This window comes from Haliaeetus albicilla, chromosome 20 (genome assembly GCF_947461875.1).
Source record: "Haliaeetus albicilla chromosome 20, bHalAlb1.1, whole genome shotgun sequence".
Taxonomy (NCBI): domain Eukaryota; kingdom Metazoa; phylum Chordata; class Aves; order Accipitriformes; family Accipitridae; genus Haliaeetus; species Haliaeetus albicilla.
In genome coordinates this window covers 3375071-3388430 of record NC_091502.1, presented here as the reverse complement: position 1 = coordinate 3388430, position 13360 = coordinate 3375071, and the positions used below count along the sequence as shown (strand labels likewise).

Here is a 13360-nt window from a genome sequence, read left to right as displayed (position 1 = left end):
GAGGTTTGCTGCTTATGTTAAAGCATGGTAAACAAGGCTGTTGATGGCAAACTTTTAAAATTAACATTATCACCTGATTTTTTTCGTTTGGTGACATGCTTTCCCCTATTGCGCACACATAATACAATCACACATATTCAGTATAGATGGTGAGAAAGGGTGTTGGCTTAAATTTGTAACAATTCTAAATTCAAGAGGCATACTTGCATAGTGGTTACCGATGTTGAAAGGTTTAGCATAACAGATATGATGCAGTATGTGTCCTAATGGAAAGTGTTGCACTTAGAACTCAATTTAACTTTTTTGTAAATTGAATGATTTTATTTTGGTGTGGAATAGGAAATACCTGTCAGGAAATTCTGCAGTCTTTTCAGTTTTGAATTTTGAACTACTAAACTGGGTACTATTTCTTTTTCTCAAGTGGAGAGTGAGGAAGGAAGCTATGATGGGACTTGCACAGATATACAAGAAGTATTCATTACAATCAGAAGCAGGAAAAGAAGCTGCAAAACAGATATCATGGATCAAAGATAAACTTCTGCATATATATTATCAAAACAGTATTGATGACCGGTAAGTCAGTCGTGAAAACTAGGTGGTTCTGTGGATAAGCAAGGTAACTTATTATGCAGATTTGTATTTCCTTTGTGCTTAATTGCTGACAAGAAGGAGAAGATGTGATAATCCTGTATGTTTTGATCCAGTGTGTAATCTTATGCAGCTGCAGCCAAATGTTTTCCTGTGTTGTTTTCTTCCTTTTTTTTTTTCCTAAGGCCTAAAGTGATTCTAAAGGGTCAGATAGGTTGGAATAATTGAAAATTTTTAGCTGTACTTCACCACTGCTTCAATAAAGGAGATTTTTATATTTCAGTAGCTTGATAATTTTTATGTTAAAATTCAGTAAGTAAAATTGCTTTAACGATCTTGCTGTAGATTTGCATGTTGTTCCTGTATGCTTTAAAGATAAGCCTAGTACAAGTAGGGAAACAGTTAAGACATCTCTGCAAAAGGTTAGTTTTTCTGTACTATAATAGCCATGCATTAGAGCCTTGTCCTGGATTTGTGGTGAAAGCAGTGCCTCTGTCGTACCAGCTGTAGCCTTGTATATGGTTGTTCGTATTGAAAAATAAATGGTTGGACATAGAGAACTAGTTTGGGAACTAGTCCACCTTGACTAATCAAGGCCATCTTGGTGTCTTTGGAAACGAGCCTTTGGCCTTCACAGCATGATCAGATACAAATGGCATTGCAAACCCCTACAAGTCTTTTCAAAAACTCACAGCTTCAAAAAGTCGTCTTCAGAATAAGCAATTATTTCATGGTACCATGGGAGTGGACAGAACTGTCTGGATCTTCAGATCCAGTCTTGCCCACTCACATTTTTCTTAAACTTCAGTGTCTTTTTAAACTAACTGGGTTTGGGTTTTGATCACCTGCTCCAATTGTGCATAATTTTCTTCTCTTTTCTAGCCTAAATGTACATGATTAGGTTTTTTTTACCTATTTACCTATTCTATTATGTTGACCTGAATTTGCAAAAGTCTTGGGCCTTCTTGGTATTTAAAATTGCAACATGGGCTTAGTTTTCCTTTTGTTTTTTCTTCTCAGTCTTTCGTAGGTAACTGGCAGACCCATACCTTCCTCGCCTCCTGTTTCCAAATAAGGAGCTTCCATGTTAGAGCAGAAGCTTTTAATAATTCTCTTGTGAATGTACCTGCATTTTTATTGTGGAAGCAAAAGAAATGGGATAAACTCAGCCCTTGGGGAAGCGGCCAGGGAGGGGTGGAGGGAAGTCAGGTCCTTCTGACTAGTATCTGAATCCTCCTTCTGGGCTTCATGATAATGTGTGATATAATCAAGATGATACTACTTTTTTTATTTTAGACCAATTAATTTGGGTCAGTTCATGAATTTACCCCAATACTGACCTGTAATGAAATTCACTGATAACATCTCTTTGGGCTGATAATTAAGACACATCCTCCTCTAAAATCCTTTGGTTCCTGTCTAGATTAATACATCTAATTTTGATAACGTCATCTCTTAAATGTCCTACTGATAACATTAACATTACGTCTCCTGTAGTGATGTATTTTTGTATAGTTTATGCCGAGTTATATTGGAAGTTAAGTAACTTGACCTTTAGGTTTTTTAATAACCCCGTCCTTATATGCAACAACTGATCTCTAGGTCTGAGAATTTTTGAATGAATGTTTTAGCAACTGAAGACCACTTTCTTCCATTACAGTTTAAGTTTCTTAATCCTGTCTTTCAGATTACTTGTTGAACGCATCTTTGCTCAGTACATGGTCCCTCACAACTTGGAAACAAATGAACGAATGAAATGTTTGTATTACCTTTATGCAACACTGGATTCAAATGCTGTGAAGTATGTGCTATTTTTTAATGCTAGCAAAATACTTTTTAATACAAATATTGTAAATTGGTTCTAAATTGTTATGAGTAGCCTAAGCAGGTGGGCAAAAGTAGTTTACAAACTATCAGAAAACAGAATGTAGCAATAGTATCTATATTTCAAGTAGAATTTTTGGGGAAAAAAATACCTTAATAGATTGTTTTCTGACAAGGTGTGGTACCTTTTAATCATAAACAGCTAAAAAAAGGTAGTGTCAAAGATCTGGAAAGAAGCTTGAGTGCATGTCAGTCCTTTTAGGTCCGAAAAGAGATAGCATAGATAGTAGTGTTGACTAGCTCTAGATCTTATCTGACAGCTTTTCAATTAATATACTACATGTTTTAGCAGCCAGGATGATTTAAGAGTGGGAAGGAGTTACTTGTTTGTCTTTCCTCCTTCAAAATGCATTTTACTTTTGCTATGTGCCTTCTTCAACTTAAAATGGCTACATGTGCATGAATTTGACTAATAACAGTTTTGCTGCCGTAATGTTCACAGTTTGATTGAATTTAGTTAGTTTTACTTTGTTTTTCATTTAGTAGTACTCAGTCACTTGAAAATCAAATACAGTGGTTTTTTTCTCATGAGGGAGACTAGAAAAGGCTTTGTATATGAAAGAATAGCTTAAAAACGCCAAAGCCTTCAAATACTACAGAAACTGATGTTCGAATCCTCTGCATTTCTTCTATTACCTGCCTAAAGATATTACAACTGTAACAAACTAAAATTAAGAATAGTACATTAAAAATAAAAAATTACTGTTCTAGTAATTCTTAGTATAGGCTAAACAAAAATACAGAATGGATTCATTTCAGTACTTGTTATTTCAGGCAACAAATAACTTCTGATTTCTACAGTTTTCATATGCAGCAGTATTCATTTTAAAGACATAGTATGTTCAGTTAGTTACATATAACTGACTTTTTACTTGTGGATTCTGGAAGTTTTTTAAATGAAGCTGTGACTCTTTATTTATATGGCTTATTTTTCCTAGAAAGTGTGCTAATTTTCAGTTTTATTGAATATCTCTAATGCGTCTCTTACAAGTCTAATCATGTCCACTTTTCACAATTTATTCATCTAGTAGCTGCTTTCTGTGTGCAAGAAAAACATTGTTTTGATGATAAAAATCTTAAACATCTGCTTTAGCCTGCTTCTTGGAATGTTTTTAGAAGAGTGATTTCAGGCTTGTACAAATGAGTTCTTTATGGGCCAGACATCAGTTACTTCCTACTTCTTTTAAAGGCAGTGTAGTTAAGAATCTCAAATGAAACTTGTTGCATAATCTCACTTTGTTCCAGTCTAATAAGAGCAATTAAATTTTCCATATCATGCCATTAGGAAACATTTAGCCTTTGCTCATACAGCAATGAAAGTTCAGGTGATAAGCACATTTCTGAGTCTGAAGTTGAAAAGAACTTAAAGGCTCTTATTGGACAGCTGTGTTAATTTTTTATTATTTATTTATTTATTTTATTTATTTACTATACAAGTCTTATGAGGAGGGGCTGAGGGAACTGGGGTTGTTTAGCCTGGAGAAAAGGAGGCTGAGGGGAGACCTTATCGCTCTCTACAACCACCTGAAAGGAGTTGTAGAGAGGTGGGTGCTGGTCTCTTCTGTCAGGTGGCTGGAGATAGGACAAGAGGAGACAGCTTCAAGTTGCACCAGGGGAGGTTTAGATTGGATATTAGGAAAAATTTCTTTGCTGAAAGGGTTGTCAAGCATTGGAACAGGCTGCCCAGGGAAGTGGTTGAGTCACCGTCCCTGGAGGTATTTAAAAGAGATGTAGATGTGGTGCTTAGGGACATGGTTTAGTGGTGGAGTTGGCAGTGCTCCCTTAATGGTTGGAGTCAATGATCTTACAGGTCTTTTCCAACCTAAATGATTCTGTGATTTATTGAATAGATGATTTTGACAAATCTTAACTTTTTTTTTTTTTTTAGAGCATTGAATGAAATGTGGAAATGTCAAAATCTGCTACGACATCAAGTAAAGGATTTAGTTGACCTAATAAAACAACCCAAAGTGAGTTCCAATTTATCTTTATCTTACCATGAATATGCAGTTTTACTTAATATGCTATTTTTTAATTCCATTTATATTACTATCTCAAGCTTATTTTTAATGACAGAAAATATTGTGAAAGTTAACTGATATTCTATTAGACTACTCTTGTGGTGGGAAATGTGTAGACATTTTGTTAATAAAATTGAAGAGGAAGGCGTGTTATAGAAATTTTTAAAAGTTTTTGCCAGTCATTTGATACTAAAATATTTGCTCACAGTGTTTGAGTTACATCTTGCCAGGATTGTTCTGGCTCTTGAAAGGGGAAAAAACAGCATGTTATTCTTGACTGCCAAATTGAGTAATTAAGAAAAAGTACCTATACACCCTAACTGCTTATCTTATGTCTATGATCAGTAACACTGAAGAAATCAGAATTTTTTTATCCCAACAGGTTACTTGTTTCTCTTCCTTCTTGGAAACTTCTTAAATGTTGTATTGGAGGTACCAGACTACAGCTGAATTCTTTGTTTATGAATTTGCTCAGAAGGAAAAAATAAACATTTATTGAGCATCTAGGATATTCTCATAAAGTAAAATTTAGATTTGTTTTAGTTATATGTATGTGCATACTCATGTTTGAGGGGGAAAAAGCCATAAGATGAAATTCTGGTTATAATTTGACTTTATAATATAAATATATGACTTTATAATTTTGACTTTGACGCCAAAAGTCTAATCTGGTGCTTCTTTTACAGAAATAATATATAGTAGAAATTTTTGCCATGCTCACACTCATACAAGAGTGTGTGTGATTTTTATTTTCTATGTGTGTATATACTCATACCACAGTAAACTTAATGAAATTCTATGACTGAATTATCCATTTGCTGGAATTACCTGAATGAGGAAGAGTGGGTAACTGTGTGGTTGGATTATCTAATATCTGCTATGAAATGCTACTGTCTTGCAGATAAAGACTTATCCAATTAAAATGCATCTCTTATTGTTTCAGTCCTGACTGCAGTGAAATTTGTAATGTTTACTTGTTGTATTAAATTCTAAATGCACTATTACAGAATGTTTTAAGTGCAGTAATTGCTACTACAACAGTACTTCATTGTGTTTCAGTCGCTGTATTGAAATATTTTTCATTTACTGTTTTATATTCCTTGGTGTAGTTTAAATACACTTACACATTTAAAACTTGAGTGAGTTTCTTGATACTTTCAACTGAAGTGCAGAAAATGAAATTTCAACTTTTCCTTTTGTTTTCAGGGAGATACAACAAAAGTTCTTTTTCAATCGTAAAATATCAAATATGATATGGAATTAAATGTGTAGGTTTTGACAAATGCCAGCCTAGACATTGCATTCAAAACAGTGTATGCTGTTGACCTGTTTGCATTTGTCCATGTGGCTTTCATCCTATCTTTTGCTATTAAGTGCTAATCCTCTTCACTTCAATATTCTTTTGAGTAACAGGACTACATGGGAGAATTTCGCATTCTTGTGATAGTCTGAGATGCTGTCACAGGCAACAAAATGGTTTTGAGTCAGGGCATTTTACTTAATTTAGTTTATTGTCAATTAACATAAACTTCTAATTATTTATTCTGGTATTGAGAAATAAAAGCAAACAAATAAACACTTAGAGCAACAGCCTTCGGCTCCCCTTCGGACGCCTCTCTTCCCTGCTTCATGGTCTCCGGGCCCCTCAACACGCGCTATGCTCGGTCCCTTCGGCAAGGCAATGGCAGCACAGGAGATGGGGTTAAGGGCATGGTGGTTCATTTCCTTTTGCTGCTCCTCATTTCTTACCTGCTGTTCCAGCGTGGGTTCCTCCACCGGCCACAGTCCCTTTAGAGTCACACTTTCTCTAGCGTCTCCTCTCTTAAATATGTTTTCCCAGCAGCACCATTGGCTCCTTTGACTGGTTGAAGTCTGGGTGGGTGGTGGGTTGGTTTCTCAGTTGCAAAGCTGGCTGGAAGCGACTTTGGCTGGCACAGGGTGGTCCCTGACCTCCTCCTGCACAGGTCACCCCAACAGTCCTTTGCTACCCCAAACCCTGCCTGTTATGCCCAGTGCAGATGCTTAGCTATTTTTACCAAAACTTTTCTTTCTGTGATGCTCCTTGTGTGGTTTGTTCGGGTTTTTTCCCCCCCAAAACTGGTAATGATATTAATTATAATTAAATCATTGTGTTTAAGATGAGTGCATTTTCATAATCATAAACTGAAGGGGCATACAGTCCAAGGCAGTAATAATCTTGAGACAAATATCCATTAGCCATTCAGAGCTGTAGAAACTTTGTTTTTTTTCAGGAAACAAAACTGAAATGAGCTAGTAATGTTTTAGAATATGACTTGGTGTTACCACACATGCTTTTTCACTTCAGTCTAATTTCTCCACTTAATCATTATAGCTTAATTGTTGGTTTGTTCTCCTGTAGATACTGTCCCTGTGGCAAGTGTAGGCATTGTGAGAGCTCCTGGAGATGAGAGGGATAGGACAAGAAGCAGTGTACAGAAGTTGCCACAGGGAAACTTTGATTAGGTTGTAAGGCAAAAAAAAATGCACTAAGGGTGATCAAATATGGGAACAGGTAACCCAGAGAGGTTGTGAAATCTTCATCCTTGTAAATATTTGAAATGCAACTAGATGAGGCCTGGAGCAAAACCTGGTCTAATTTGGCCCTGCTTTGAGTAGATGGTTCAACCAGGTGACCTACAGTTGTCGCTTCCAACCTACATTATTCTGGGATTATACATCTTTGAACTTCCCAGTCCACTGTTTTTGTCATCTTAGAAAACTTTTTTTGCCATTTAGTGAAACGCTTCAGGCATTCTCCTTTTTCCTCTTGAGGCTCTCCCCAGTGTAAGCACTATTGAGGAGTCTGAAAATGTGTTAAGAGTCTGAGACAGAACAGACATTGAACTTGCCTTTAAGATGAGTTACTTTTCTGAAGAGCAAAAGCATAAGTCACAGCTCCTCTTGTTTTCTCCTACAGCAATGGCATACAATTAAATAAAATACATCAACTTGCCTGTTCACGTGCAGAAAAGGGGATGAATGCTGGTTTGTCTGTATTGGAGTATAAGCTTCATGAGCTGCAGATACTTCCATATCATGAATGCAAGATAATGTACATGAAGTGCCACAGTAGATCTTCTAAAAAGAAATGTTTCTTGATCTTCTTCAATCTGTCAATATTCAGTGGAGTTATACTGCTGGAAGTTAATACTTCTGACTCAGGTTATTTCATGTTTAGCTGAATGATTAGTAGTTTGCTCAACTTAAGGTCTGTTTTAATGGGAGCTTTAGCCAGTACTTGAACACTTAGCCAGTGTTAGAAGACCAAACCAGTCAGAACCAAAGAAACCCCACAGTACAGTTGTGGTGTTTTTCTTCTGAGTTGCAAGAGGTGTGAATATGGAGATTCTGTATCTTTGACATCTGTATAGCCTCAAGTTGCGGCAAGGGAGATTTAGGTTAGATACTAGGAAAAATTATTTACTGAGAGGGTTGTCAGACATTGGAATAGGCTGCCCACGGAAGTGGTTGAGTCACCATCCCTGGAGGTATTCAAAAAGCACGTAGACGGGGTACTCCAGAACATGGTTTAGTGGGCATGGTTGATGGTTGGACTCGATGATCTTGAAGGTCTTTTCCAACCTAAACGATTCTATGATCATTATTTGAATCCTGTAAACCAGATTTGATTTCTGGTTTGGTTTTTTGTTTTTCATTTCTTGTCTGAACATACCTGTTCAGCTGTGACAGCCAAAAGCCCCAAAAAGGACTGCATTCTTCTGACACTAAAAAGTGACGGAAAGTTCTGCAGAAATACTTAATGGCTAGAATTATGTGCCAAGTGTCCATGTTACAAGATAGAGAGGACATTCACTAAAAACATTGCTTGTCTTAATCTCATGCTATATTTTTCTTATACTCTGATCTTTCTGCGGTTGCCACTATTCTCAAACGTTGCCAGATTTTCCACAAATTTGCTAATTAATTTCCTTTTTTTTTTTTCTTTATGACCAAAAACCTGTGCAAATACGTTAGAACTCAAAGTCCTATTTTCTTTCATAGTACCTAGTCAACTGCAGAACAGAAATTTACTTTAAAAGTTGAAGGATACTCCTTCTGGAAATAGACACTTCCACGTGTTAGCCAAGGTTATTGTCATAAATTGTAATTTTGTTATCTCCAAAGCTGATATGGCTTGTTTGAACCTTATTTGAGATCTATACGCAGATTTCATTAATAAAATGCAAAGAAATTAGATGTACCTGAACAAGAATTTGACCTCTGTCTTGAAGTTTTTATAATAAGAAAATGTTAGTGTCTTTCAACACTACCTCTTAGTGCTCTTTCCTGATATGAACCTGATGAAACGGCCCACTGTAGGTCTTCATTTGCCTCATGTTAAGTACTTTGGTAAGAAGAGACCTTTTTCTTCTAAGGTGAGCCTCCTTTCCGAGTTGATTTGACGTTTTCTCATTTCTAATTTTTAGGCTTGTCTGCTATCACTTTTGTCTATTATAAAGTGAGTTCTATAAAAGACAATTCTAGCAATGGTGGCGGCTAAACATGGTTCTTTTTAAATTTAAATACTTTTCAGTAAAAGCTCATGAATTGTGGTTGTGTTTCCATTTAAGTCTTTTCTCGGAAGAATATAATCTGGTAGTTGTAGCCCATAATTGATAGTATTTAACTGCATTTATGAAGTTTTGCAGACTTTGTAAGTTATGTCACTGAAGTTGATCTGTCAGAAGTCAGTTGGCAGAACAGCAGCTTCCTTTATGGTTTGGAAGCTGATGGGTCTATATGCTTTTGACAGTATTGCTGTAAGCTTCAATTTTCTTTCAGGTTCTAATTTTCATTTTACTTATGAAGATTTCACAGTTGTTTAACAACACTTATTACACAGCAATGAAAGATTTAAATTTTTTTTTTTCCTTCTTTCATCCACGTTAACACTTTTCTGAAGATGATTAGGGTGTTCACTGTACAGTTAGGGATTCCCTTTGCCATTTTTACTGATAATTCCTTAATATTTCAAACTTCAGTGTAATTCCTAGTCTGTAGAATACTGTTGATTACAGATAAAAGTGGGGGAAAAGTGTCTTGTGAACTAGTTTGTCTACCTTCAGTAGGACGTGATATGTTGTAGAAACATGACTTGTATGTTAGAAATGTAGTCTCATGAAGAAAATGTACTTGCTGTGTAGTTGTACCTGGCTGTGAAATTTGTTGTATTCTTTTTTTCCCTCTTCCATTTACTCAGTGTCAGAACTAACTCTTCAGGTGGACTTTGCATGTGGAATTTGAAATCATGTACCAGAGGAATTACTGACAAAAGGAAAATAAATTAGTTCATCTGTTTTGTGTAACTTATTTTGCTTGTAGGGTGCTGTTGGATTACTTTATATCAGCAACAGTTTCACTGAAATCTAAGCTTCACAGATATCCTGTAATGCAGTTACGTTTTAATTTTTTTGTTGTTCTTGTGGTCCCTGATTATTACTTTCACAATTACGCTGCTATCATATGCCTTCCCTGTTCAGCTTAACAGGGGTAGCAATTTTTTTATTATTGACTTGCTCCATTCTTTACAATAAGGTGGGAACTACTACCAAAACTACTTAGAATCAATATCCGAACAAGAAGATCAAGTGAATTTAATGCTTGCTGTTTGTTTCATATTTAAAACCAAAGAGGCTTTAGATGGGAAAACAGTTACAGAAATAACCCATTTGTGCTGTTCATAAGTTATATAGTAGATTGAAAGGTAATAAAAATATTTTACCTAAGTATATTTGAGACAGAGTGATACCGTAGGCACGATCTACCTTTTACTTCTTGTAACTGTCTAGCATTAACTTTGCAGTGGTGGTTTTGATTTCTAACACACTGTGTTAGCAAAATGGTTGCTGGCTTGTTGATAATGCATTGTGGGATTTTGCTCACTCAATGTTCAAGTGGAAATATATAATGTAAACTTTTTACTTAATCCATTTTTCTTTTGTGACTTGCAGACAGATGCCAGCAGTAAAGCTATATTCTCAAAAGTGATGGTTATTACAAGTAAGTCAGTTGAAGTATTTACACTGTCTAAAAATTACAGTTGAACCATATTGCTTTCTTGCTTTAAAAATGATGAGATAAGCTAAAAAAAGTTTTGTAACAGATAAAACTTAGGACAAATAATGATAAACATGATGTAACAATATGCTTTAAAGAATTAAGACAACTATAAGCAGAATTACTTCTTTACTGTAGAAAGTCTCTCGTCATGAAGCTTATCACTTGACATTTTGGATACATCTGTTGTAGACTAATTAAAAATCTAGATGATCTAGAGTGTTAGTGTCTGCTTAGGACTTACTATAGAATATATATTAACTGATGTTAACTAACCTACTAAACTATCTACTAACTAACCTGTCTTTGAGGTCCTGGTATTGTAGGTGCTGTTGGGAGAATTCAAAATAGGTTGGGTTTCAGTAGCAGGGAAGGCACTTTGGAAACTGAAGAACTTCTGTGTAACCTGAGCTCTTGGCAAAGAAAAAAAACACCAACAAAATACCACTTCTTGTTCCCCCCCCCGGCCCACCATGCCAATAGCATTAAAACCAGTATGAAGAAGAAAAACTTGCTTTACAATTCTGAATTATTTTTTTTCTTTTTTTTTTCAATCAACCTTTTTAAAAAAAATGCCAACTCTTCTGGCAAAACAGATGCTACTTAAGGCTGGCTACGTTTTGGAAAAATGTTCAGGAAAAACTGAATCTTGCTATCTGGTTGGCCATGTTCCAAATCCTTTTTTCCTTTTGTTTATAATATAACAGTTGATCAGTTTGTGATTTTTCTGATTCTTTTAGTTCTGGGTTGCATTTAAAAAAAAAAATTAAAAAAAATCATCAATGCAGCAAAACAAATACTTAGTAGAACTTGGTTTGAACTAACTATCCTGTAATCCTATACCATTTTCTGTGCCAACGTTGCTTAACACCTACTGTACCAAAAACATGAAACATCTTAGATAGTATACTAATACTTTTCCAATAAATTGTCTTGCTATAATATAAAATGTAAATATAAAATTAATATGTAGTTTAAGAAATGCATTTTAAAAGCTTTTTTTAAAATGTTGCAAGCTGTTGTAAAGCTTACGTTTAGTTGAAGGGGTAATTTAGCAAAAATACCCTTTTGATGTTTTTCACACTTGTCAATATCAGGTGATCTATATATAGAGTATACTTTTCTGTGGAGCATAGTCTTTGCATTCTGAGGTCAACTTCGGCTGTTAATATTATTAACAAGAACAGCTAGACTTGCTGAAAAATGAGTATGAGGGGCGAGGAATTGCCAGGGGAGTTCTGTGGGTACACAGAATTTTTAGAAATTCGTGTCCTCATAGATATGTCTGCACATGTTAAGCTGTTTTGGGGTTTCTTTGGTTATTTTTTTTTTCCCCACCCTTCTTGGTTAACTTAAACACGCATAGAAACTTTCTTGGTGTGACATTTCAAACTTATGTAATTTACAATACTGATACTTTTGTTTATTAAAATAAATAGTGCTTTCTTTTGCTTTTTTAAAGGAAACCTTCCTGATCCAGGGAAGGCTCAAGATTTCATGAAAAAGTTCACACAAGTTCTAGAAGACGATGAAAAAATAAGAAGTCAGTTAGAAATGCTTGTTAGCCCAACATGTTCTTGCAAACAGGCTGAAGGATGTGTGGTAAGAATTGCTTTTAAAATGTGTGAATATTTTTGGAACTGAATTGATTATAAACTTAATTGAAACTTATATTGCAGAGGGAAATAACAAAGAAGTTGGGCAATCCAAAACAACCAACAAATCCTTTCCTGGAAATGATAAAGTTTCTTCTTGAGAGAATTGCTCCTGTGCACATTGATACTGAATCCATCAGGTATTTTTGTGTGTGTGATGTTGGCCATAGATCACAGGGTTTGAAATTGGGGGTTCTTATTTTGCCTCTAAGCACAAGCAGTAATGGATTGGGCGGGTGTGGTTTAAGGCCTGGTGATCTGCGATATTTTCTTCCGTTTCCCCTTGCTTAGGGGTTTTTGTGCCCTCATTCAGAATGTAGCCACAGAAACAATTGAATTGTCATTCAGCATAGCCAGGACAACCTGTCAGTAAAAATGGATCTGTTGCACTGACTTATTTTAAAAGAAATTTCTGTCCATGGCTATTCGCTGAAACTTTCCACCCAGAATATTAGCTCATAGTGACATAAACAGTAATTTAACTGAGGAAGTAAAGATTATGGTGATGAGGCATCAAGACTGTAAGGAAGAGTAAGGCAGTGAAGTTGTGGAAGGGGGGAAAAAGTAATTGCTGAAATGATTATTTAACAGCTGTATTGTAGATATGTGGTACCTTATTAGAGACCACTAGTTCTAAATACTGGTAAGTTCTTATCTGTTAATTCCAACTATAATAATTGACTTCTAAGTACTTGAGCTTTTCAGTTTCTGCCTGTCAGGTATGCAATGTAGTGGAGCCATTGAGATTTCACTTGAAAATCTGTTTCTGATCTTGCACTAAGTACAATGTGTAGCTGGATTTTTACTTTAAATGTGAAAATACATTTTTCACATTCACAGAAGCAATATAAAATGTATATTTAAAGTAATATTCACACGTGGCACAAAATTGTAATACTTATTTCACTATCTAACTACTGGGTGAATGTCATACAGTATACAAGCAAAAAAAAAAAAGTAGTAAAAAGCACATATTTTTAGTTTTGCCAAAGAATTGGTCTTCTCCCATCTTTGTAAAATTTCACTAAACTTCTGCTTCATTTTTGAGACTCAGAGTGTTTGGTTTTATTAGTAGGTGGTCACTTTTGTCCAATTAGGGATGGAAAAAAAAAATTGGAAGTCTGGGAAGTCTGA

The 13360-nt window shown here is 35.4% G+C and overlaps 1 protein-coding gene across 3 annotated transcripts in view; it reads left to right on the top strand.

The window, feature by feature from the left end:
- The window catches only part of PDS5B (PDS5 cohesin associated factor B), a 114243-nt gene that overhangs the window by 54413 nt on the left and 46470 nt on the right, over positions 1-13360 (top strand). For all 3 annotated transcript variants that reach the window (XM_069808030.1, XM_069808031.1, XM_069808029.1), the window contains exons 12-17: positions 422-573; positions 2276-2389; positions 4361-4442; positions 10466-10514; positions 12034-12173; positions 12251-12366. In XM_069808030.1, coding sequence (XP_069664131.1) covers positions 422-573; positions 2276-2389; positions 4361-4442; positions 10466-10514; positions 12034-12173; positions 12251-12366 — 653 coding nt within the window. The remainder of the gene's footprint in view (positions 1-421; positions 574-2275; positions 2390-4360; positions 4443-10465; positions 10515-12033; positions 12174-12250; positions 12367-13360) is intronic.